The following is a 24,423-nucleotide window of genomic DNA, read 5'->3' as shown; positions in this document are numbered from 1 at the left end:
CCATCCTGGCTCTGTGTGTCGTAACCGTGCAGCTTGGTAACCGAGTGGTAATCCTGTTGCACTACCTGATCCAGAAAGCTCCTTGTTGTTACTACCTTCACAGGCCATCAATTCCACAGAAATCAGCAATCTTGCCGCAAGAACTGAGCCCCAACAGGATCGGCGCAACGAGATTAGTCATGCGACTTCTCAAAGAACAAATAAAATATTTGTCAACAAAAATGATAACATGGTAGCAGAAAACAGCATTGATACGAAAAACAAAAGAAAGCGCCGGAAAAATATGGTGAAATATTCAGGAACAGAAAAGGAGACTGCCATTCCACTGAAAAGAATATTAGACCTGCTGCATGACCACACGTCGCGCAATGGTCCTGGCAATACTGCGCAACCTGAAATCATTTTCGACAAACAGCCGTATATCGCGATGAATCCCACTTTAGCACAGCTCGTAGTTGATGATGGTGGACAGTTGCACCATATGAATCCCTCTTGGCTTGCAGTCAACTCGTACGTTGATGATACTGTAACAACTGAGAAGTATATGGGACGATAAGTCTGTGAAAAACGATATGCCCTTTTAATAGTGGCAGATCGTGCCTTATATACTAGAGAATAGCTATAAATGCATCTAGTATAGGGGACTAGAAACATAGGGGAAAGTCTCAGAGGCACAATGAGCTTCATAAAGGATCGGCACCGAGTGGTGGTAAATCCAAAGAAAATAGGGTGCTCTATATATAAGCAAGACAATGTGGTGAATACACCACAACAACAAGGGCTACTCGACCGCTTGCAATGCCTCATATCTTCCGCAGCGCTTTGATGTAAATCAATGTTTTTGCACTCAACCTCTGTTCTCACTTAATACAGACCTATTGGGTACGTAGTTTAGAGCTTTCCGGCAGCCCAAATCTCTCAATCCAGCATTTTCTCCTCGCTCCATCACCACCTTGGTCAATCAAGTCCTGCAGCCCCTCTCTTTTCAAGCAGCCCCTCTCTTTTCAAGCAGCCCCTCTCTTTTCAAGCAGCCCCTCTCTTTTCAAGCAGCCCCTCTCTTTTCAAGCAGCCCCTCTCTTTTCAAGCAGCCCCTCTCTTTTCAAGCAGCCCCTCTCTTTTCAAGCAGCCCCTCTCTTTTCAAGCAGCCCCTCTCTTTTCAAGCAGCCCTTCTCTTTTCAAGCAGCCCCTCATCCTCCAGCATCTACTTTTTTTACCTTCGCCGCATGATCATTCAGCGTCCCCTTGCTCCTGCAGCCTTGCCTCAAAGCTTTCAATTTATCGTGATCTGAATGCAAAATGTAGCAACGCTCTGGTCATTATAGCTGGTTACTCTTTCCTTTCTATTAGGCTAGTCAGTGGCGAGTATGGTCGTCTTCTCTACAGGTTTTTTTTCTACAGCGGGCCGTACACAATAGCCAACATCACCAGTGCTTGTAATGGCATCTACTCCTGTCTAAACATACGCTCAGAATTATTTTCGCAGTATATAAATACTCTGTCCTCCTCTTCATTCATCCACGGAGCACAGAAACCACTTCCTTTCCTCCATTCAAGCACACATGTTTCCATTCGTCGTATACCAAAGCCAAACAACGTACCTTCGAAGACACTTATCCAGTAAGTGATGAAAGGAGACAGCCATATGAAACGTTAGTTACAATTATCATCCACAAACTAACCACACATCATTTCGCCAAGTACAGTATTTACCTACATGTTGCTAGTGCTATGGACCGTACTCAGTGCGCTGCTTGGCTTTGCGACGGGCCAAGGATTAAGATTCGATAGATACCCGTCTATGAAATGGCAGTACGTGCCATACGAAATCTCCAGCGACTTCAACCAAGCCCAGAAACGGAAGATCGAGAACACCTTGAACAGGTGGAATCAACAAGTCGGCTGTATCAAGTTCAGTCCGCGGAGAAATAATGAGCTGGATTACGTTTTCATCTTTGGTGGTGATGGTTGCTGGAGCCATTTGGGCAAAATAGGTGGCCAACAAAGACTTTCATTGCAAAAAGACGGTTGCATCTATCGATCAACCATCTTGCGACAGTTGATGCATGTTGTTGGATTCGCATATGAACACAATCGTTGGGATAGAGACAATTATGTCGAATTACTCTGGGACAACATACCTGAAGTGTGGGAATCGCTGTATCAAAAAACCGATCCAGCCGATTTTGGCTTGCAAGGGATGTACGATTACTACTCACTCATGCACAGCGACTACAATGCTCCAGGCACCAACAAACCAGCATTTCGAGTAAAACAGACCGGTGTCGACAATAATCGAATAGGAAATGGCATTAATGGTGACTTGACGAATATGGATCTACAAAAAATTCGTGAGCAGTATTGTTAAGGTAAGGCAGATAAAGGTCCCTAAACGAAAGAGATAGTCTATGAGCTTTGTAGGGAAGAAGCGTATCTAATGACATCAATCTGTTGCGCATAGCAGACAAGCACGGAATAAATGTAGTTTATCGTAACACGTGAAACAAATACTGAAGAATGTGTGGGCGTCAGGGACGACGTACTGGAAGGGGAGAAGGAACTTGGTTTCCTGGCGTGCTGGTGGTTTGGTCGAGGGCGTCAACTTGGTCAGCCATCAATAACTGCTGAAAAAGAGTGTCGATAATGTAGTCTTCTCAGCAATATCCACAACACGATATGTTCACAGTTCTGCAAGCAATGCAAAAAGAAGCCTAGCTTCCTCCACAAGCTGCAGGACAATCCAAAATATGTAGTCTCGCATCTAGACCTTAGTCTCGCATCTAGACCTTAGTCTCGCAACCAGGCCCTTTCATTTTACGAGGGTTGGAATCGAATCCCTTCCGCCACTCAGATGAAGGTCTGGTTGCGAGACTAAAGGAATGCCATGAACGAACCTTATTCAAGTTTAGCATACGATAGGCGCGTTTGTCCTTACAATGCGCACCAACGCGCTTCGGATAGTTGCACAGCACCAACTCCGCTAAAAAAAAAAAAAAAACTTCATATAGACTACCTTACATAGACTCCAATTACATGTCATACGTGGCTTTTCAGTTTATTCACCGCCTAGACTACTATAAAGTCCCGGGCTTAAAAAAAAAAGTTTGTCCTTACAATGCACTGAAATTTTTGCTGTGCTGGCATGCTATATAACTGTGTATGTGATTGGGTAACCATGCATTGTGCAAAAATGCACACATTATATAGTTGCATTCCAGCCAATAATGACTCGAAATTATAGAAAAAGGCCGCCGTGGTCATGAGGATGACAACCACCAAAGTTAACCCACTTAGATCGACGCCGCTAAGTCAGGCAATGACCCGCTCCAAATCCCTTCTGGATAAGAGGACTCTTCAAGGCTGCATTTCACTCCGGCGTCCCGAGGGTCGGGAAAGGAGTTTCTTGCAACGGCTTCTCGCATTTCTTCTTGAGACAATCCTTGGCTATATTGACCAGGGTCTGGACTTGCAAGACATGGAAAAAAATCCGTGATCCAGATTCACTTCAGTCAAAAGTGATGGCAGCTTGGCAGTCAACAAGCGCACATGTATAATAGTTTTGTTGACTTTGGCACCTAGGAAAAAGATAACATCACAACCCACATTTTGAAAGGTCAAGAGTGGTAGTCCTTGCTCCAAGGTGTTGTGCAGCACATCAAGGGAATCCTTGGAGAAGATACGTGGCGAGGTGGAGAATATCCGTGTTGACTGCCTCTGATTTTGGGTGAAGTCCTTTGAGTTCGCCATAAAACACCTCCTTCTTGTCCTCCATCTGGCCTATGACATCGGGCGGACGGGACTGGCCATCCTGTTGGAGTTTGGTATTCCTGCTCTTACCTACAAATGTGCAGGCGTTGGCACTAAATGATGAACCAGATAATCAGATGGCCGTAAAAATGAATATTACCTAATATTTAAGATGAATGCATTACTATGTAAACTTGATCGTGTGTTGGATAGCCATGATCTCCTGCAAGATCGGACCAACTACTGCCATCATACAGTCCGACTCAGAAGCCAGAGAAGCCCAATTGTTGTATTGACGGAACACGTGCAAAGCAATAAAAAAGATTGATGCGATCCTTTTGCTTTTGCAGTCGGCATAAGATGGCAATATTGCTTCGATCACTACCTTCGTATTAACATCGACTGGATCCCAGCTTTTCCTTTGCGCCGCTGTGGTGTAGTAGCTCTATATCAGGTAAAAAGTACTAGCTATGAATACGTTGCTCAATAAAGGTCTCTTCTGCTTAACGAAGTCTCTACATAATAATTGTCTTACTGTGTGAGAACAAAGCTTCAGAAGTGGGGGCACTGATAGAGAGATATTTCAACGGGTGGGGATAATATAGACAGCAAATATTATTTACAAGAATAGGAAAGGCGACAACACATTCGGGTTAGGGATCTGCAAGGTCAAAGGGACTCTGTCTCGACTCCTGTGTCCAGACATCGACATCGAGGGGTACTGTTCTTGATCCTCCGCTCTTGCTCATTATGAGACCATGATCGTTATCTGTCGAGGGGTGGGCAGGTAATGGGAGCGGACTTGCAGGAACACTTGGGGCACTAGAGGTGCAGCAGTTCAGACGTACGGGTCCCGTTTCTACTCTTGCTGGGCGATATGCTATGAAGGCCAGCTGTGGCAGAGTATACCAATCTTAGGGTACAGTGTGATGGGACAAGGGTGCGTGGAGCGACTTTGAGTGTCGTGCAGGGTAAATGTTGTGCAAAAGTATAGTGAGAAAACAGACCAGGAACCATTCGGCGCTGTCGTTCTGTGTTATTTATTGACCAAAGAAAATCTACAAATGCAAATCCTATTGACTCTTGTCTAAATGCATGTCCTTCTAAAAATATGCAATTCCGCATACCCCGCATTGATAATGACAGCGATAGCGATATCTTCGGCAACCACCCTACTTAAAATGACAGCCACACCGACAGAGAGACATGTTACGCTGGTCGTCGTTTGTTGCCACTAAAAAAAAAATTAGCGCGAACCTTACCGAACTTCGGTCCGAAGTTTGAGTTTCGCAAGCTGGCTAATCACCCATCGCTCTTCCCTCTTGCTCCATTCATTCACAAACACTATACCTCAGAAAAATGGCAACCACGCACACTCTACTCTATCTCATCAGCGGCGAGCCGGCATCAAATGCATTCAAAGTTAAGCTTCGGATGTCAGCGATCTTAAGGCAGCAATCATGGAGGAGATAAGGGCGGAGTCAGATGCATTCAAATCCAAGGACCTTATTCCTTTCTTAAGACTTTGTAAGTTGGGCCCCATGGTCCGTGCGCGGATGCAAGCAACTCACATTATCTTTTTCTATCTTTTTGTCTCTATTTTCTTTAGCTGCAAAAATACAAACTCATGAGTCAGAAACCAGGATAGCTGAATTGCTGGATGAGCGTGGCGGTAAGAACATCATCGTGCTGAACGTCGTTGTGCGACCAAATAGAAACTAGTGTTTTTCTTGGACAACAGACGCTGAGCAAGCAAGCAAGCTTCTAATCATACTTTTTCACAGACACCATCCACAGGACTTGCGTTATTGAGGTAAGCACTTCTATATTTTATGACAAAACATCGACCTGGGCTGAAGAAAATGTGTGGTTGTGAACTCACCATTTTCGGATGCTTTTGTATTCGCTATGGATGAAAGAGCGTTGATTGTGGATGCGGATGGTGGGCTTCTTTCTTGGAAGGGGCTGCATCATCAACCAACTGTGATCCGTTTTAGCGAGGGTCATGGAAGGCGTGTGTGCACATTCACTGGACTTCGCACAGTCGCAAGATGTCTCCTAGCTGGGGGTGTGTTGCTTGATAGCGCTTTAAGAGCGACTTTTTCTTTCTTTCTTTTCTGCGATTCGTCGTACTCTCAACGTCTTTCAATATATACTTACTAGCTTCTCGAGTTTTTCGAGATTTCACCGATTATGAAAGATTAGATCTGTTCCTCGGTTTGAGACGGTGACTATATTCTTGCACGAAATGTTCCCCACTTTCATGATCATTGGGACTTTGACCATGCGCAGAGACAAGGCCAACACGTCAGGTAGCAAACAACAAGCAACAGAAACTGTGGGCCAACCATATAAACCATGGACAAGATGAGATTACTCCTCCCATCTCACGTTTATTAGAACCGACGGGTATAATCGTAGGGTTTCTACCACCAGTCCGTTTAATAAAATCATTCATCCGTTTAAAAAAGTCGGATTTCGGCCAGCTTCTGTGTTGCGAACTCGATAAGGCCGAAGTAGTAGATGCATGGGATGTGAGGAAATGTTTTTTTAGCCAGTCGCCTCCATATAATTCAGCAGACAATTTTGAGTGAAATGCACAATACTGCATAGATATTCAAGCCGTTTTGTCAAAATCCATGAAGCGGTTCCTGAGTTCTTTGCAGTAATACCTTGCAAAAGTCGCCTTTTTTTCCTTGTCTGACGACTTTTGAATAAGAAAACTCATATTTTTCATTATGTACATTGTAGCGCGTTGGTGTTCATCGGATTCACCATTGAAAATTGCATATGATAAGGATGTTCTGTGAGGTTTGATCAAGTGTCTATTGTGCTTTATCGTTTTTACAAAAGTTTGCGGAGCAATTTGGAGAAGTGGTATCGACACAAGCTCTTTGACGCGTCTTTTTACATCTAGCATTACCTACGGTTATCAAATTCTACCAGAAACCATTGAAGCCAGCTGGAGACATCCATGTCGATATTTGCAATCGACTGAAAAAGAATGGATTCGATTGGACTTGAATCGAGGCATCTTTAATTACACCATTGTGCCGTCTCTTGTTGAGACTGCATCCGCTTCATCAATTCCCTTTACCTCAAAAATTGCAAATCTAAGAGTCGCCGTAACGCCTTGCATATGCTCCAGTGCGCATTTTCTACTCTTCCGGTTTGTCTGGTGATGGACAACGTTACCCAGTTCCACCCACAAGGTCTCTAGATCACGTTGGTACTTTTCGAATCCCTCAGCAATGGCTTCCTCTCGCGCTCTTTTCTTCGCTATCTCCATCTGAGCTCTTGCCGCCTGTTCCCCTGCCCTTGATGCTTGTAATTGAATGGCTAAGTGTTGGGAAATAGTCTGTTGCGGAGGAGGGCCAAACCCATCAATATTTTCCATGTCGTCCGTATTGTGGTGGGCTAGCTTAGGCGAAAGCGTACAGTTGTAGTTGATTTTGAAGACGTTGCATATTCTTTTCACCAAATATAAATGCTTGCAAGGGATCCTGTGCTTTTCATAATCGTCACAGGAACAAGAAGGAAGGAAGCTTCTTTTGATGGAAAGTTCCTTTGTAGTGCTCCCAACCCATTTCCTTGTGGGCGATCTCGACAATCGCTGGTGGAAACCCTTATGTTTGTTTGCAAACCTGTACAGTAGACAATGAGCCTAGAAGTGTGCATGGAAGCGAAGCAAGCTTTGGAGCTGAGGGCGACTATCTCTTGTTCGTGTGAACATTTCCCAGCAAACACTAGTTTTGCCACCACTTTGAGCCGAGAAACGCCTTCTGGCCAACCACTGCGAAGATGGAAATAACAATCGTTTTAAAACGAATATTCATCTTTCCAAAAAAAAAAAAAAAAAAGACGCAGACGCAGCGTCTTACAATGCTCTGTAATCTCTATGCTTTGACATCGAAGTTAATGAACAATGCTTTTTAACACGCTGTTAAGATCTGGGCAGGCAAGTAGATAGGAACGAGAGTAGCGTGCAAATAAAGGGCAAGAGTAGGTTCAAGATAAGGAGGTATTGTATCGCAACAGGTACAACGGTTTATTCGAGAATGATGTCATAGTCATAAAAATGCTGTGCCCAGTTTCTAGGCATTCCAGCGCTATTTTGCTTAGCCATATCCTTCGTATATAATGGCTCTTCGAACGTAGGATTGGATAGCAATCAGTCATCGAATAAACCACTGATTCAACCCTAGAACTCCTCCGACTGCCGATTGTTTGCATGGTAGCAAAGAAAGCCTCGAAACCACCCCTCGAAACCGCTCCTCGAAACCGCCCCTCGAAACCACCCCTCGAAACCACTGAACCATTGAACCATTGAACCATCAGCACTTTTATTCGATCTATCAAGAATATATACGTGCACCATGGAACAACACTCACGAACACTCTCGGCGCTAAACATCTCGAACGATGCCCAATAAACCGTTGCACCTGTTGCACTGAGGAGCTATGGCTATGATCTATGAGGCTATGTATACGTTCTACGGGGACTGGGACTCGGAGCAAGACTGGAAGCACGCGTGTAGTACAAGGTTTATATCATAGGCATGCGTGCGTAGCTGGACGCATCCTATAGAGTTACTTGATCAGACAAGAGAGCAACCATGACTTTCATGCCGATGCATCCATCTAGAAACCGTAGACGGTGCTAGCGCGAGAGTTCATGTAATAGCTTTAGGCAACTGAGGGCAGAGGGTAGGGGTGGACAGGATGGAATGCGTACTGTATTTGGGTGGTAACTAGCTGGTCTATTTATCAATGTCTACGGACTGGTTCCGGTCCGGTCGGTGGTCTATAGCCGGGGCCCCAGTCCTTTCAGAGTCGGGGCTATATTCGGGGTTATCCTGTTACAGTTCACTTCCATACTTTGTCTTTCCTGGGCCAATACTTCTCTACCTTTTAAGCTGTTGACTAGAATGGCATGGTAATCCTCGGCTGTTTTCAGATCCGCGGCGAGCTGACGGTGTTGTTCCTCGTATTGCTGTCGCGACTGATCCGCCATGGTCGTCCTGGTGTTGTCATTCGGAAGTCGATCGAGAGACTCTCCGCAAAGGAGGGCGAGACGAGAACGTTGATTCTCGATCTTCTCTCGGGCGGCGATATTAGCGAGTATCCTGTCCCTAAGACGCCGGATAATATCCTCCATGTCGTCCTCGCCAGTCTGATAGTCTGCATTGGAATTTGAGATTCTTCCGAACGCGAAGGGGCCAGAGCTGGCAGAGGCGGAGAATGTGAGCGATGAATGTTGTTGATGGCCGTTGAACTGGATAGGCTGACCAGCGTGGCCAGACTCGTGCGGGTTGTCGTCGTTAGTGTCGACCTGTGGCGTCCTCGACATAGGTAGGACGAGATCGGTGTCCGATGGTTGGAATGAAGACATTGTCGCGAGGAATGGGAATAGTGAATGCGAGAATGAGGAATGAGATTCGATGAATCGTGGTTTTGAGAGAATGGGTGTTCAGATCCGTGAAGATGATTGGGATAAACCCCCTCTCCTCGAATCGTCAAAAAAAGCGCGACGGTTAGGCAGTACTTGAGAGGGTAGGTTGACGAGAAAGAAAGGTGGTGTTTATTGATCTGGGGTTTCTGGGTTTCTTTGTTAAATAAAAACAGGAGGCAACCGAGTGCCCGGTGTGGTGTGGTAAATCCAAGGATCAGGCACACCACTTGGAATGATACGGACTGTACATGCAGTTACGGGATGTGCATAGGAACTTCTTGGTCAATCAATAGCACAGAACAACAGGGCCGAAAGGTTCCTGGTCTGTTTCTTCCCAATACTTTTGCACAACACTTGCCCTGTACGACTCCCTAAGTCGCTCCACACGCCCACTGTACCCTAATTGGCATACTCGTATACTCTGCCATAGCTGGTTATCATAGCGCATCGCCTAGCAAGCGTAGAGACTGGACCCGTGTGTCTGAACTGCTGTACCTCTAGTGCAACCAAGTGTTCCTGCGGGTCCGCTCGCGTAGCCTGGAAGTCCTTCGACCAGGTAACAATCATGGTCTTATAACGAACGAGAGTGGAGGATAAAGAACAGGAGTCAAGGCAGAGCCCCTTTGGCCTTGCTGGTCTCTAACCCGACACAGGCGCTCACAGTCCGGAAAAGCTCTCTCAATTCCCCAGGATCTCTCAAAAGTCAGGGATATGTATTTTGTGGATAGCCTTTGTTACTTTATTGACCTCATCCGCTTACTTTGCAGACCACTCAGTCTACTTCCTGGATGCCCGTACTTGGAGCTGAACGTGTCACAGGATCGCCCAATCACATAGATATTCGCGTCTCATAGCGTTCCTTTATTTCTCTTCTCTGTTCTTCTTAAAGCCAGCAATAAACCTCATACGCACATCCTAGCTATCCATCTCCATTCTTGACAGGACGGTAGCTACTTTTGTCTCTGTCGTAGCCGAAGTTGCTCTGCATACGTTTTCAATGGCAACCAGTGCATCGTCTGGGGAATTGAGTCGAATGACCAAACCCGCCCCTTGTTTCTATTCTTCCTCGATACAACTCATACGAACCTATGACTGAGCATGTAACCGCAAATATCCCCAGCAAGTAGGCTTCTACCAAAATCCGACCTTGACTCCTAGCAATCTAGGAGTCCAGTTCATAGGAGTAGATACTTGAGTTTCTAATCGCGACAACACGCGTGTACTCTCCCCGCCTCCATAAAAATAAATCTTTGGAGAGTGGATTCATGAAAATCAAAAGTCAGTTGGTACCCTTCCACTCTTTTTATTCTCCTCCATCATCACCATTCACTCTACCACTACGATCCACCTGAATAGCCACGATCCTGGATGACAAGATCATGTGGACAAAAACTCTAGACGTTTTTACAACACTAAACGATGTGAACATCCAAACCCGCTTTTTCGCCTATTTTTTTTCTTTGTTGAAATCCACTCTGTGATGGAAGGAAAAGGAGCAAGGGTCGTGGTGTGGGGGACACGGGGGCGAGAGAGATAGTATCTGCAGTTCCGGGAAAGTGGGACGGATACCGAGGAAAGTCATGACAGGTCGAGGGTTCCAAAGGTGGTGTTGATGGGTCTCTCGGACCAAGTCCAAGGACGAGTCGTGGCAACTGTTGGACGAGTCGTTGTACAGACGCAAGGCTGAGTTGCAGTTTGTATCCAGGTAGCAGTCCTGGTCCTGGCCCAAGTAAGCCAAGGACCAGTAGGCCAAGGTCCAGTGGGCAAAACGGTCGTAGTAGCGGGCCTCGTGGTAACGGCAGTTCTGGTCCTGGTTCTGGTCTCGGTCTCAGTCCTGGTCACGATGACGGTGGCAGGGATGGCTCCAATGTCACTGACCGATGGGAGCTGAGTAGTCTCTGAATCAATAGTATGTTACACGAGACAACGCTCATGGTTTTTCTTTACTCGCCACTTCTTCTGAAGAGGAATGAGTTGCTACGCCAGAGCCGTTGACCATGTTACATACTAGCCGCTTTTTCATCCAAATACCTCCGTTATTCGATTTATTCGATCATTTCAGCTGCTTCATAAAGTTTGCTATGCAACATCATTCAGATTCTAGGGTGTGCTTTTGCTGGTTTTTTTTTTTTTTTTTTTTTTTTTTTTTTGGTGAATGGCTAGGCTACATCATCTTTAAAGCTTCTTTTTTTCTGCCAAACTTGTTGATGCTGTTGATACTGCTGCTGTTGTTGCTGCTTCCGTTCCAGCTGGGCCTTGGTGGGTGTGTTGATAATAGCACTAGAATCTGTTTTTTCAATGCTTTTGCCCATCATCTTAGCTTGTGCGGCTACTTTTTTAACCACAGACACTCCTTTCTTAACGATTTCAATGAACTGAAGGCTGTGTCTCTATGGTAAAAGAGAAACAGTGGTTGTTTAGGTAAGAGAAGAAGGCCAAGGACAAAAGGTTGATATCGAGTGGATTCTCATTATACCTTGATACAAAGCAACGCGGACAGATGGCCATCATCGAGAAAATTAGCGATGTCATCCACGGTCTGTGGGAGGTATATCATTTGTCCTGCTTCGGTGACAGTTCCTGCGCCGAACACGCCTGGTTGCACCTTCCGAATGACATATGGCAAGGCGCTAAGGCCTTCAATATCAAGTATCACTGGGCTGGGATGTGGAAATGTAGCTTCAGAGCTCGTAAACCCTGCTATCATTGACGTTGTGCTGGCAATGCAGTCGGCGCGTCTTGCCAATGCATTCGTCGTTGATAAGTTTCCTGTAGTCGTGGTGCGCCTGTACTTTGTCGGTGTAATTGAAACTCTTGACGAACGTCTCAATGTCTATGTGGCCCTTTGTGTTTATTGCCCAATTGCGGTGGTTGATGAAAGTAGAGCTGGACGACATTGCTGGGACTGACCGAGGTGGAGTGGAGAACACAAAGGTACTGCTGGAAATGTGCGAGGCATCTCTATTCTTCCCATCTATGTTACTGGCTCGATAGGTCTCTGCCCACTCTTCCCTCTGGAAGCAAGGATTTGCTTTTCCAAACAACAGGTACGAATCAACTCTCATTTCTTCAGTCGGCTGATGGAACGCCTGGGTTCCGCTCGCTGTACATGAAGACTCTACTGCACGAGGTAGAGCTCAGTGTTCACGGGCGCCGGGCGGTATGGTGGCACTAGTCGGCACACGCGTTGTCAAAACCTTGGGCATGGTTCAGCCTGTGCTTGCTCCACTGTCTTGCATGTTGGATACATGTCCGAGGTAGCTGCTAGTGTTCATTGATGCATCCATTGGTCTTTTGGCAGAGCACGCTTGGGCCTTATCATTTACCATTGGGTATTTAGATTGAGCTTGACGCCTCCTTTCGCTAAGCCGTGCTTACGAGGCGGACATGTGGAGAGATCCGTCAGGTAGCCCTTGCGCGCAAGATGCCCTCACTCGCACGCTCTCCGAGTCAAGCCCTACGGTGGTTCATACTTAACTACTGTAGTGGTAGTGGAGTGTGAGGCGTTTTGCCTGCAATCCTTAATATCGTCGAGCTTTTGCGACTCTGAAGAACAATGTATAGCCACTTTTTTCTCTTTTCTCTTTGCTAGCTGAAGGTCGTTCAACAACAGCATCTTCCATCGGAGGAGGCAACGGACGCAAGGAAGCACGGTACTAGAGAGGATATTCATTCGGATGACAACAATCGCTCAAAGCTTGTATGACGGACCATTGGAAACGAGCCTAACGAGGACAGTTTCAACGACACCTTTTTTCTCGCGTGGACTCGGCCTTCAAAGCAATGGAAGCCAAAGCAATGGCCAAAGTGGCAACGATGACAGCCCAAGCTGCTTGTGCTACCACAGCCCATGACCTACAGCCGAGGAAGGAGTTTTTGTGAAAGGGACCATATCTATAGACCCATGCCGCTTCTCACACAATGTTCACGTCGATGTACAAACAAATAAGTCATAAAATAAATGAGCCTTCTTGACCGGACATAAAGCATCACATGAGGTGCTTCGACTTAGATAGAATGAAAACGCCATTACGGATGAACCAAAGGAGAAAATGACGAGCCTTCAGTTATACGAACAGAGCATGATACACAGCAAAGTTGAAAGGTGGATCCTCCGCAACTTTGATGCGTAGATGGTCTTTACTTCCGTAAAAATTTATCTACGAGCTGAACACTCTGTTGGGCTTTGCGTTTTCCAGTAGCAGCTCCTCATGAGCTTCTTCTGCTGAAACGCCTCTTTCCTCTGACGCAAAATCCCTCACTCCAACTAAAATCGATTGAAGCATTCTCTAGAACTCGTTTATTTCGATCGTCTATATTACAGTCCAGCGATCACTCGTCGCTCTCAATAGTCTTCCCATTCTGATACTGCTTAGATTCGTCGACTTGTTTGTCAGCTCTTTTCAACCTATTTGAAGGCTCGAATCCTCGGCAACGATAGGCTCTGGTGAGTAACCCTGGTATACGCCTTTACGAGAACAAACAATCCCTGAATGATGTATTAAAGACAGCATCAGGTCTCAGGGTGTTCTCCATTCATAGAGATTGCGCTTCACTAAGACGGCCGATGACTGACCATCAGGATACATCCACAGCTGCACAGGTGACTCAACCTGACTCATAAATTGCCCACGTCGAGAGGTGAATGCATCCTTGCATCCTTGCTTTACTGTATCCTTGCTTCCTCTTCTGTAGGCACCAGTTCTTTCACATACTCTCCTAATGAGACTGAGTAAAAAAAATATGCTGTAATGGTTAGCACCAACGAAGAACATACAAGAATGTGGAGTCCTTCAGGTGACCAAGTGCCCCAGAGATGACTTTAATCGGAATGTCATCGGCAACAGTCTGCTAAAGCATGAGTGCACCTCAAGCTAATTCCAACCCGATGAAGCTGCGATGTCGTGCTTACAGTTTTCCCAAGGGAAAAGTTGCGAGAACTACAACTCCGACCGATCATCTCCACAGTCTGGCCGAACAAGAAAGGGTGCTAAAGGGTGGCCACGAGCGCGGCCGGGGAAGACATTGCTGGGCCACCGTAGCTAAAACCAGAGGCTGCACTCTCCATAGTTACTACCATTATCTTGTCTACTAGAGATGTTTCTGGCTGATTTTGTTTCCGATGCGAAGAGGCGGCATGTTGTGGCTGGTCGATCAAGCGTGTAAAGAGCAGGAAGGAAGAGGGAATGAAGCGAGGGGAGTGAAGAGGTAAAATGAGAGATGGCAATGAATTGGTGCAACAGCTATTATTGAGTGGACGCGACTTTTCAGTGATTGCTGCGTCTTATTCGTCAATAGCTTAAGAGTCTCAGGAACCTCTCTCTCTCGGTCTTCCGTTGGAATGGTGAAAGGGTGCGCATGGGCCACCTCTGCACTGTTTCCCCTCATCGTTCTTCCATGGCTAGCCCTACTACCATTGCCCCACTGCCATTGCTCTTGTTTTCATTGCATTCCCTCTGGACATCGATCTTTTTTTATTTCTCCTTTCTAACGAGGCATAACCTTTTCAACATCGCATCACTCTCACCTGGTATTTCTCTCTTTTATTTTCTTAATCATTCTTCATTCCAAACGACAAACTTCTTTCAGGCGGCTTCTCGCTGGCAACAATGTCGATTTATGTTATGTTCCCAATAGCTACCTATATTGTTTCCTTTGATATCCCCGCCTGCCATTGATATCGCTGCACTCCTCACCCTCCTCGCCCGCTTGTTTATTTGCTTTCATGAGAACGGCGCAAACCTTGAGTCCCTCATCCTGGGGTACTTGAAGGGTGTTAAGCACATGATCTAGCAGTATAAATATTACCTTCATTATGTAATAAAGAAGGCTCGACACGCCAGCAGCCCTCTCAGCGAAGGACTCTCAGGACCTGCAGACCGTCCAGTGCGAGCAAAACGCACGCGCGTTGCAGGTTCGTCACTGACCCCATCCTCATCACAATCTGTGTCGACCCCGCGCTCGTCAACCTCCTCCACAAGCACACTGAGCACTGGAGCCATTCAGAGGATGGACGACGAGTTTATGCAACACTATGAGGAGTTTGAAGGAGTGGAGTGGACGCTGTCTTCAGAGACTATTGTCGATCAGGTTCTTTGCGACTACGTTAGGACCCTCTGTAAAGAGTCGACTCTCCACTCGTTTGTGATCTATCAGACCCGGTCTCTCATAGCGACCTTTATTGAGCAACGTATTTACAGCCTGTTTTTTTACCTGATTAGGAGCCACTACATCACACCGGACCCCAACCGCCATGACCGGCCCGATACATAACAAAAAGGTATTTTGTCAATACATGGGCGGCATCGTGTCAAGCCGTGAACTCGGCACCTCATTCTTAATGCTAGTTGTCAGAGTTTAGCTCTGATTGGTATTGTCATGTGACGCTAGACGCGTCTAAGATTGGATCAACGTCGCCCTCATCACATGATGTAAAGATGAGCAAAGGCGGCACCGAAACGTCTAGAACCATGGATTGAAATCCTGCGAGAGGTGATAGGGCCCCTCACGGAGACCGAGGACAGACAAGCGAGGCGTACTGCTGAGAATGCTTTGCATACGTACAATATCGCGGTCCGACTCAAGGAATATAGACAGCGACAGCGACGTGAAAAATATAATGGGATGGATGAGGACCAGAAGGTACATGAAATGGAAAAAGCAGCACTCAAGGACATGGATTCACAGCCAACTACCATTCAGGATGCGGCAGCGCTCGCGTCCTTGGCTCCGCCAGCACAAATGATCGATTTCCCATGGGTTGATATTGACCAGGAGACATGGCAAACGATCCGTGAGACTCGATGGAGGATCCCGCCTGGGCTGGAGGAAATTGTCCTTTATTCGGATGGATCAGTGAAGAACGCTGGCTCGGACACAGTCAGCCAATCGTTCGGTAGTGTCTATAGATGCGTCGACGGCTCATTTCAGAAGGCTATCTGTGGTACAACGACGGATTACGCATCATCCACCAAAGCAGAACTGGTGGGTCTGCTCGCGACAATTCTGTGCTGTCCCCGGGATCGCAACGCCATTATTCATATCGACAATAGAGCAGTGGTCCAACAGTTTGCGGCGTTAGTTAAGAATCGACATACAACTACTCCACGACGGCGGTTGAGAGCAGCATATGCCAACTGGTGGGCTGTGATCTACGAGGCGTACGCGCAGCAGGGCAGCAAAGTAAATGTTCAGTGGGTTAAAGGACACAGTGGCGATACTGGAAATGAGGCCGCCGACGAACTGGCGGACAACGCACACGACAGTGGGCGACGGCCATGGCAACTGAACACACAATATTTCACGAGCATGAAGACACATACGACTTTCTGTGGTCAGTCAGCGGAGGACGACATTCGCCAATTGATCAAGCATCAGTCTGCAGCCAGAAACCATCATGCATGGACTTGTCAACAACGAACGAAACAATTTATTCAGCAGTGGGAAGAAGTGGAGTGGCGATCCAGCCTTGCTATAATACATGAGAAAAATCCGCCAGGGGGTTTTTTCACCAGCCTTGCGGATTGCAACCATCGATCCCACAGGATCAAGAAAATCCATGGTATGCTGCCAACCATGCAGTACATGCACAGGTGGAAGCCGAATCTGTATACCACTGACAGATGCCAAGTGTGCCTTACCATGGTGGAGGATGCCCAGCACCTCTGGGTCTGCAGAGTCACACAGAACAGACGACAGGAAGAATGGAGAAAGACACTTGATGGGGTTCTAAGTCTTGGACGCACCTTGGTAGATAAGGCGAGGAAAAAGTGGTTGTGCGACATGGAGGAGGCAATCAAGGATGGTCGACAATTCACACGCACCGAACCGAGTTTTACCCCGTGCGAGTTAGACACCCTTTGGTGGAGTCTGCGTGATATCCGGGGAGTGGAAACGATGGTGGATACGCGAGATGATGACTGGATAAGGCTGCTGGAGGAGCGGCGAGACAGGGACAATGGTGGCGAGGACAGAGAGAATGTCCATGAGGAAGAAGGAGAAGGAGTGAGCAGTCAAGAAAACGTACAGCAGGCAGCACCGCCTACCAGGCTATGGACAACGACAGACATATACCACGGGCTCGTACCAAAGTTCCTGACAACGGATTGGGCGCTACTCTTGAAGACGTCGAAGAGCATCGCGGCTTACCTGGTTGGACGTTTTGTAGAACGAGTTGAGGCTTTTGGCCGAGAGGAGTTATGGAAGGAGCGATGTAGTGCCACAGTGGCATGGGAAAAGTCCGAGGGCATATGCACGAGGATGAAGAAAGCCGGGGTCCAGGTAGGAGGTGAGACCCAGGGCTTTGTGAGACAACAGCCCCAAGAGGAGGTTACGACAGCGGCGAGGAGGAGAGCAGACAGCCGCTTGGTGGACCATCTCCAGGGAAAGGTGGTGTTGAACGAGATGGAGAGAGGAAGGAGGATAAAATTCATATTGGCCCGTGATCTTGACTAGGAGAGGACCCATCGGACCCGACAGGTTGCGTAGCGGTTTTGGGCCCCGGCTCAAGTATTAGAAACCATACGACTCAGAATGTGCACCATAGGTATTTGGTTCCTCATTTTACATTAGTTTAGTGGGGGCCTCTTGATAGCTATCTTTAGGTAACTATCGGCCGGCTGACAGTCCAAGCCGAGGCTTGGACAATGCAGCCTGTGGCACGCCTGCACGCCTGGGGGGATCTGGCGTCAATAAAAAAAAAAAAAAAAAAACGTCTAGAACCATGGATTCTAATCAGGACCTTTATTCGTCTGATATATATAAGGAAGGACAGACTATGTAGGCCCCAGTTCATATACTCACAACAGTCTAGCGTCTTTGTTCACTCGCCTTGTTCACTCGTTTCCCTCGTTCACCCACAAGTCTTACACAAACCAAAGACTAATATGCCAGAAACAAACAACAACGCAAAAAAAGTAGCTCCCTTCTCTACTCGGATCTGTGAGGCATCAGATGTGTGACAGTGAACATAGCCAGATGCAGAGAATTCATGGACAGAGGCTAAAAGTCCGCACCCGTATTGACGGACAGCCAAAATGGTTGCCGATCCCACCTTCGTAGACGCGTAGAAGCAAAAAAATATATAGATTTATATTAACATGGCAAAATGAACAAATTACCTACCCCGCGCATTCACAACACCAATGACGTTGATATCGCCCCAAATGGTCGAGGACATTGTCGTCAAGGATGACGCTCCGTTTGTCATTGACCACTGGCACAAGCATTCCACATGGGAGAGCAAGCTCTCCACCATTCCTTCTCTCAAGAGAAAAGCATGCCTGGGAGAGTACAGTGTGACTCACTGCTGCCAAATGCTAGTAACCTACTTGCTGTCGCTTTTCTCAAATGGCCGAACAAGTCCTGTACTTCAATTGAAACTACCTGCCGGGATCACCGCAACATGGTGGACGTTGACATTTTTAATGCAAGACTACCTTGCGACAGTGCTTCGTTCCACTGTTAAGAGTCAATTGATGTCCGACTATCCTCTTTATGCGAAAGATTTGTCTTGTTCCGCTAAGAGTGGCAGGAGTTTCTTATGGATAAGATCATGCCCCAATGTCAAAGATGATTGTATTGAACAAAAGAGATATTGAAACTATTTGGTATTCAAGACACATGCCCGCCTTCCGTACTTGAACCTCAGTCTTTATTCAATAAAACCCAGCACGCCCAGCTTCGCGCTTTTTTTTTTTTTTTTTTTTTTTTTTTTTTTTTTTTCAATGCTACTCCCCCATCCTAGTGCCGCCAGCACCACTATCACGGCCAGTCAGCAAGCATTGGGAGACAAATATGGAAATATGCTGTTTCAGTGCTCTTGTATTACATATTGCAGGTCAGGAGATTCTAGTTGTTATAAACTATTAATTTGGATGCGGAATATCATTTTAGAGAGAGCATGAATCAAGGCACAAACCAGTCTAGTCTACCCTTCAATTTGTATCAAAGGCATGGGAAATTGTGTAGAAAAAAAAAGTTACGAACGAAAAGACATGTAAAATTCTGAACACCAGTGTTCCGGAAAAAGACGAAGGGACAAGGTCTTTAGTTCTGTTTCGCGTTTAATTTCTAAACAGCATTCGAGAGAAAAAATAAAGATTTGTTCTCGTTTCGCTGCATATCCCCCCCTCTCCTCCTCCTCTCCTAATGGCAACAACAAAGTGGGACCGTGTGGCCATGCCTCTCTCCTCCCCCCCAAGATTCCGTCGGAGTAACAAGGTTTCTTCTTTCTCTCACACGACACGACTCAGTTTCTCAAAAAGGAACAAAGGTAGGCCCGCGCAAAAAAAAAGAAAGAGAGATGTCCGTTGGATTATTTTTGTAGAAAGTTCTTTTCCTTCCATAGTCTGCAGATAGTCTAAGTGTACTCTTTGAACGCTGAGATATTTTTTTTTTTTTTTTGCTATATGGGCTACTCGTCGCCAAGAGTGAGATGGCGGTTGAGCCATCAAAGGCTAAAAAAACCCGTTTTCCGCCCAATTGAATATTTGTGCACACAGCGATCGAGGGAACATGGAACCAAACCCCAGGAAGTTCTGGCCTTTGAAAGCAAAAAGGGCATGAAGGGGGAGGAAGAGAGTTTTTTTTTTTTTTTTTTGTGCGTGCGCATACAAGTTTTATAACTTGTCTAGTCTATTTTCCCTTGTTGAAACAAAAAATGTCGTTGCGACCTTCTTTCCCCCCTCCCTCCCCCACGCACACGACCTGCAGTTGTGGGCAACAAACAACAACAACAAATGAAGAACAGGTTCAGAAACAAATAAACTTGCACAAACATTGGATTATGCGCTTTTTTTTTGTTGTTGTTGTTGTTTGATGTTATGCGCAGCTCCAACAACAAATTCCTTTCCCTCCCCTCCTTTCCTCTCTCCTCATGAAAGGGGGATCCTTTTGCAGCAGATGATCAACTTTGCAGTAGGATTTAAGGGGGGGGGAGATGTCCAGTCAGCAATCAAGGACAAGGTTACCGTGGGTTGAGACGGACGGTTTTGTCGAAACCAAATCTCATCTTATCTCTTTTTTTCTGTCTGGTCCCCCACCCTCTCGGTTACCAGATTGGATATGTGTCGATGTGTCTCCCCGACTTCGTCGAATTAGGGATGATATGTATTATAGTAGGAGCTTCTTTGCCATACGTATGCGGTCTGATACGGTGTACGTGAGGTTGTTTTCTTAAACTCCCCCAACTTTCGCGGATGTTGCATTGGTCCGATGCTCCGCCCGTTTTGTCCGGCGGGGACTTTTTCTCCCCCCATTCTCCCCCCGAGGGGTTAATTCAGTCTCAGCTCCAGCTAAAGTAAGCTCTTTTTAAGTACTTCCCTCTCTTTTCTTTTCACGAGGGGGGAAAGAGATGAAAGGGAAAAAAAAAAGGGTAAAGTCAGATCCGTGGTCGCGTGTGAACAGAAACAACAGAACTGTGTGGTATCTAATCTAATGCACAATAAGACAACGACGAGCAGCAGAGACCGAGGAAAAAAAGAGCAAAGTGATATAAAGAGCAGCCTATTTTTCTGGATCGTCTTTTTTATTTTTCTCATTATTCGTTGGGGCCCACCATGAGGAAGAGTGTGAGCGAATGTAGGTTGAGACAGAAATAGGGCAGGGACGACATGGAATTTTCGTCAGGGAGAGAGAGAATAGACCGATCAAGGGGGGAGAGACCCCGAGAGAGAGAGAGAGATGATGAGCTGCATGGATTATATGCATGCGAGCCAAGCGGGAACATGGACTAGTCTAACGTGCGCAGACACGCAATTGATGACCATGACCTATGATGGCCCATGGCATGATATATGTGAGATATATATACATATGTGGGTGTGTAAATATAGAATAGACAATGGACAATGGACAACGGGCAATGGGGATAAGAATGAGGTATGTAGCCTGTCAGCGAGGAGAGGGGATTGATGGGGGCCCAATGTCATTCTCGCGACAAGTCAAGGAAGGGGCCGTTGCGCGGTTAGATGGAGCGTGGCCAGGATGGACATATATGGAAGACCCTGTGCATGGTCACATCATGCATCCTGCGCGCGCAGTTGGGTTGAAAGAGGGCATGGATTCTGGGTAAACCGCAGAAGAAAAAAGAAGAAAAAAAGACTCAGACTCCGTCGGGAGAGGGATTGGTTCGTCATCCGCATCGGGCAAATAGGCAAACAAACAAAACAAACACGCAAGCGAGCAAAGCAGGTTTTGAGTGTGTGTGTGCGCACTCTGAGCGTGTACACCGACGCAGACTAGACTAGACTAGACTAGACTACAGCAGGTTAGGTCGTGTGCTAGCCCCGGTTTGTCAGTCGCAGTCCCTTTCCGCTCACCGGCATAAAAAACACCCTTTTATTCCTCCGGCGCCCCCCTCTCCCGTGCTTCCAGCACAGGGTATTCACTTGCGATTCAGTCGCGGTGGAGGTGCGATGGCGTGAGTGGGCCCTATATAACAGGCCAGGTCGCAAAGGGGTCCCCCTCTTTTTCTTCTGCTATCACCGTTTCGCTGTTTGCTGCCTTTTGCTCGTCTGCTGTCTGTTGCCGCTCTGCTTACATATACACCCATCCTACTCATCCACTCACTCACTCAGACCCTTTCCCTCCACTCCCTTCACACCCCACTTGCGTCATTCCCATCCTCCTCCGCCTCCGCCTCCACCTCCACCTCCACTCTCTCTCCCGCAGCTGAGGATCGTCTTGAACACCGATGCATCCTCCCCACCAACACTCACTCCTACACTGACCAGCTCGCTCTCGACCCCATCCCATCCAATATATACCTTAATCCTTAATCTCTAATCCCCTTATCACTCCCTCAATCGTCGCACAATGCCCTCGATCACAAACCTCTCTCTGCGGTGTCGCAGGGCCCATTCCGGCCTCAAGGCCGCCGCCCTCTCCACCATCGCCCCCCTCCGGAACCACCGCTACACCCTCTATGACCTCCAGTACCTCTTCCTCGCCACCCTCTTCTCCTTCTGCTACTACATCATGGACAAACCCATCTGGTTCAAGCTCCCAATTGCCCTCACCGCCCTCGGTCTCCTCATCCCCAGAAGAACCCGCCAGTTCATGCTGCCCTTCTCCGCTATTGCGGCCTGGCTGGTCCTCTTCTATTGCTGTCGGTTTATCCCCGCAGCCTGGAGACCTCACATCTTCACCTCTGTCCTGCCTGCACTTGAAAACATCCTCTACGGCGGCAACATCTCCGAGCTGCTTGCACAGGAGACCACTCCCCTGAAGGATCTTCTGGCCTGGATGCCCTACGGTGTGCTCCACTTTGCGTTGCCCTTCATCACCGCTGCCATGATCGCTTACTTTGCTCGTCCCGGTACCCTGCCTGTCTTTGCCCGTACCTTTGGCTACATGAACCTCGCCGGTGTGCTCACGCAAATCCTCTTTCCCTGTGCTCCACCATGTAAGTGTTACACTTTTTTCTCAAATCGGTCCTTTGTTTAGCCAGAATAGAGTCTGGACTAGTGGTTTCTTTATATGTATATATATCCTCCTTGGCAGCAGGGCTCTCACACGCAGCACCCATTCTTTTTCTTTTTCTTTTTCGTTTATTTTACCAGGGTACGAGACAAACTACGGAAGCTTCAAGCCGGCGACATACTCGATGCCCGGCAGTCCCGGTGGACTCGCACGCGTCGATGATATCCTCGGCACAAACATGTACAAGTCCACGTTCACGGCCTCGCCCCTCGTCTTTGGCGCCTTCCCCTCGCTCCACTCGGCCTGTGCTTGGCAGCTGGCCTTCTTCCTCGTCTACATCTTTGGCCCACGCTCTATCCCCTTCGTGGTCGGATACGTCTTCTGGATCTGGTGGGCGACCATGTACCTCGGACACCATTACGTCGTCGATTTGGTCGGAGGTGCGGGATACGCGGTCGTTGCGTTCTGGATCGGATCCTTTTTCTTGCCCTCGGTCCTGCCTCAGCACCACAACGCCAAGGCTTCTCATGTGATCCACGATTTGGGCGATGCTATGAATCATCAGGAGAAACAGACCCTCTTTGATAGCGCACATGATGACGACTTTGTGGGATTCAAGCAGGACACGGACTGGGGTCAGGATGGTGACAACATTGAGGAGTCAACCGAGGAGAGGGGGATGGAGATGGCCAAGGTCGTTGTGGTCTCTATCGAGCCCGAGATGGAGGAGCACAAGCTGTTACAGTCGTCCGCCCCGTCCTCGCCGACCTCGGGATCTGCGGCACCAAAGAAGAAGAATGCTTCGTACCGTCAGAGCTGGAATGGTTGGCAAGGATACGAGTCCTTGGTCGAGGTCTTGGTCACCGTCAACTCCCCCCGCACCTCCCCTCGCCCCTCGCCCACGTCCTCGCCTCGCGATTCGGTCACTCATGTTCGCCATGGTCGTATGAGTCGTGAATCAGTGCACTCTGTTGCTGGATCTGTCGTGACATTGGATCTGGATCAGGAGACCAACGTCGCTATGGTGCAAGGCTTATCTTATTCGTCGTCGTCGTCGTCGTCGTCTTCATCCTCGGGATCGTCCTCGAAACGCAGCTCCTTGTTGAACATGACATCGCTGACGATCATCGAGGAGGATGCTACTGCTGGGATGAGCCTCAGTGGGGTGGCGGCGAAGGGACGATCTCGCCCGAGTCGTCTGGTGCTTGAGGAGTTGAGGGGTGCGTCGTCTGGATCGTCGCCAAACAGCCCCAGTCCCTTGGCTGAGCACTACTCCGCGGAGATGGTCGAGACAGAGTCCATGCACTCTGGTTCGTCCTCGCGCCCAACCTCGCCCCGGTCCTTTGTCTCTGGTGCTTCCTCACCCGCCCTTGGCAAGCGCTTTAAGGACGATTGAGTTTTTTATTCCTATTTCTTTCTTTAATCCTGCTCATCCTATCCATCTATCTACTCTTACCTATCTACCCATCTACCTACCTACGTATATTCGCTTTACCTGTATCATAATCCACTAGAACCTCCGTCCTGTATTTCTAACGCCTGTAATCCACCTAATCTAATAAAAAGAACCCGACTCTTTTAATATCATGCAGAAACCGACTCTCTTAATGTCATGCTCTTTAATATCATGCACGGCCACACCGGCAGCTCCGACAGCTTCGACATCTCCGCAGCACAGCAGAAAGGCGACTCTTTTGTCTCTGGGATGAGAGAGGAGGGGAGGAGGAGGGGGGCGAAGCAGTTGGGGGGCGAAGCAGTTGGGGGAAGGCGCTGTGTCCATTCCTCATTCCGCATCCCTCATCCCC

At 47.6% G+C, this 24,423-nt stretch overlaps 6 protein-coding genes across 6 annotated transcripts; 4 read left to right on the top strand and 2 right to left on the bottom strand.

Moving 5' to 3' along the window:
* Nucleotides 1–1,068: 1,068 nt before the first annotated feature.
* BC939DRAFT_463013 (peptidase family M12A-domain-containing protein) lies at nt 1,069–2,795 on the top strand. The gene is made up of 2 exons (XM_051557186.1): nt 1,069–1,617; nt 1,704–2,795. The coding sequence occupies exons 1-2, from the start codon at nt 1,560–1,562 to the stop codon at nt 2,363–2,365; spliced, it is 720 nt and encodes a 239-aa protein (XP_051408480.1). The 5' UTR covers nt 1,069–1,559; the 3' UTR covers nt 2,366–2,795.
* Nucleotides 2,796–6,569: 3,774 nt separating this feature from the next.
* BC939DRAFT_480369 (uncharacterized protein) lies at nt 6,570–7,141 on the bottom strand (the record flags this gene model as incomplete). The annotated part of the gene is given in 3 exon segments (XM_051558934.1): nt 6,570–6,657; nt 6,668–6,738; nt 6,842–7,141. The coding sequence occupies 3 exon segments, from the start codon at nt 7,139–7,141 to the stop codon at nt 6,570–6,572; spliced, it is 459 nt and encodes a 152-aa protein (XP_051408479.1).
* Nucleotides 7,142–8,495: 1,354 nt separating this feature from the next.
* On the bottom strand, nt 8,496–9,381 carry BC939DRAFT_463010 (uncharacterized protein). The gene has a single exon (XM_051557185.1). The coding sequence runs from the start codon at nt 9,134–9,136 to the stop codon at nt 8,549–8,551; it is 588 nt and encodes a 195-aa protein (XP_051408478.1). The 5' UTR covers nt 9,137–9,381; the 3' UTR covers nt 8,496–8,548.
* Nucleotides 9,382–11,403: 2,022 nt separating this feature from the next.
* On the top strand, nt 11,404–12,856 carry BC939DRAFT_480366 (uncharacterized protein; the record flags this gene model as incomplete). Its single annotated transcript, XM_051558933.1, has 3 exons — nt 11,404–11,455; nt 11,876–12,076; nt 12,789–12,856. The coding sequence occupies 3 exons, from the start codon at nt 11,404–11,406 to the stop codon at nt 12,854–12,856; spliced, it is 321 nt and encodes a 106-aa protein (XP_051408477.1).
* A 5,128-nt stretch (nt 12,857–17,984) lies between these two features.
* BC939DRAFT_522174 (uncharacterized protein) lies at nt 17,985–18,795 on the top strand (the record flags this gene model as incomplete). Its single annotated transcript, XM_051561226.1, has 1 exon — nt 17,985–18,795. The coding sequence occupies exon 1, from the start codon at nt 18,340–18,342 to the stop codon at nt 18,793–18,795; it is 456 nt and encodes a 151-aa protein (XP_051408476.1). The 5' UTR covers nt 17,985–18,339.
* Nucleotides 18,796–22,012: 3,217 nt separating this feature from the next.
* BC939DRAFT_401415 (uncharacterized protein) lies at nt 22,013–23,090 on the top strand (the record flags this gene model as incomplete). Its single annotated transcript, XM_051552607.1, has 2 exons — nt 22,013–22,601; nt 22,759–23,090. Coding segments are annotated over 2 exons (921 nt in total), but the record flags the coding sequence as incomplete, so codon positions are not given.
* Nucleotides 23,091–24,423: the final 1,333 nt, after the last annotated feature.

Source organism: Gamsiella multidivaricata, assembly GCF_025024155.1.
Source record: "Gamsiella multidivaricata strain RSA 2152 chromosome Unknown BC939scaffold_74, whole genome shotgun sequence".
In the NCBI taxonomy this organism is placed as follows: Eukaryota; Fungi; Mortierellomycota; class Mortierellomycetes; order Mortierellales; family Mortierellaceae; genus Gamsiella; species Gamsiella multidivaricata.
This window is presented reverse-complemented; position numbering and strand designations above follow the sequence as displayed.

What these genes read in the sequence shown, in the direction of transcription:
- BC939DRAFT_463010 (XM_051557185.1), bottom strand. Translation starts at nt 9,136, where the DNA reads ATGTCTTCATTCCAACCATCGGACACCGATCTCGTCCTACCTATGTCG.
- BC939DRAFT_463013 (XM_051557186.1), top strand. Translation starts at nt 1,560, where the DNA reads ATGTTTCCATTCGTCGTATACCAAAGCCAAACAACGTACCTTCGAAGA. An exon ending in CCTTCGAAGACACTTATCCA is followed by an intron (nt 1,618 to 1,703) that starts GTAAGTGATGAA and finishes CGCCAAGTACAG; the next exon opens with TATTTACCTACATGTTGCTA.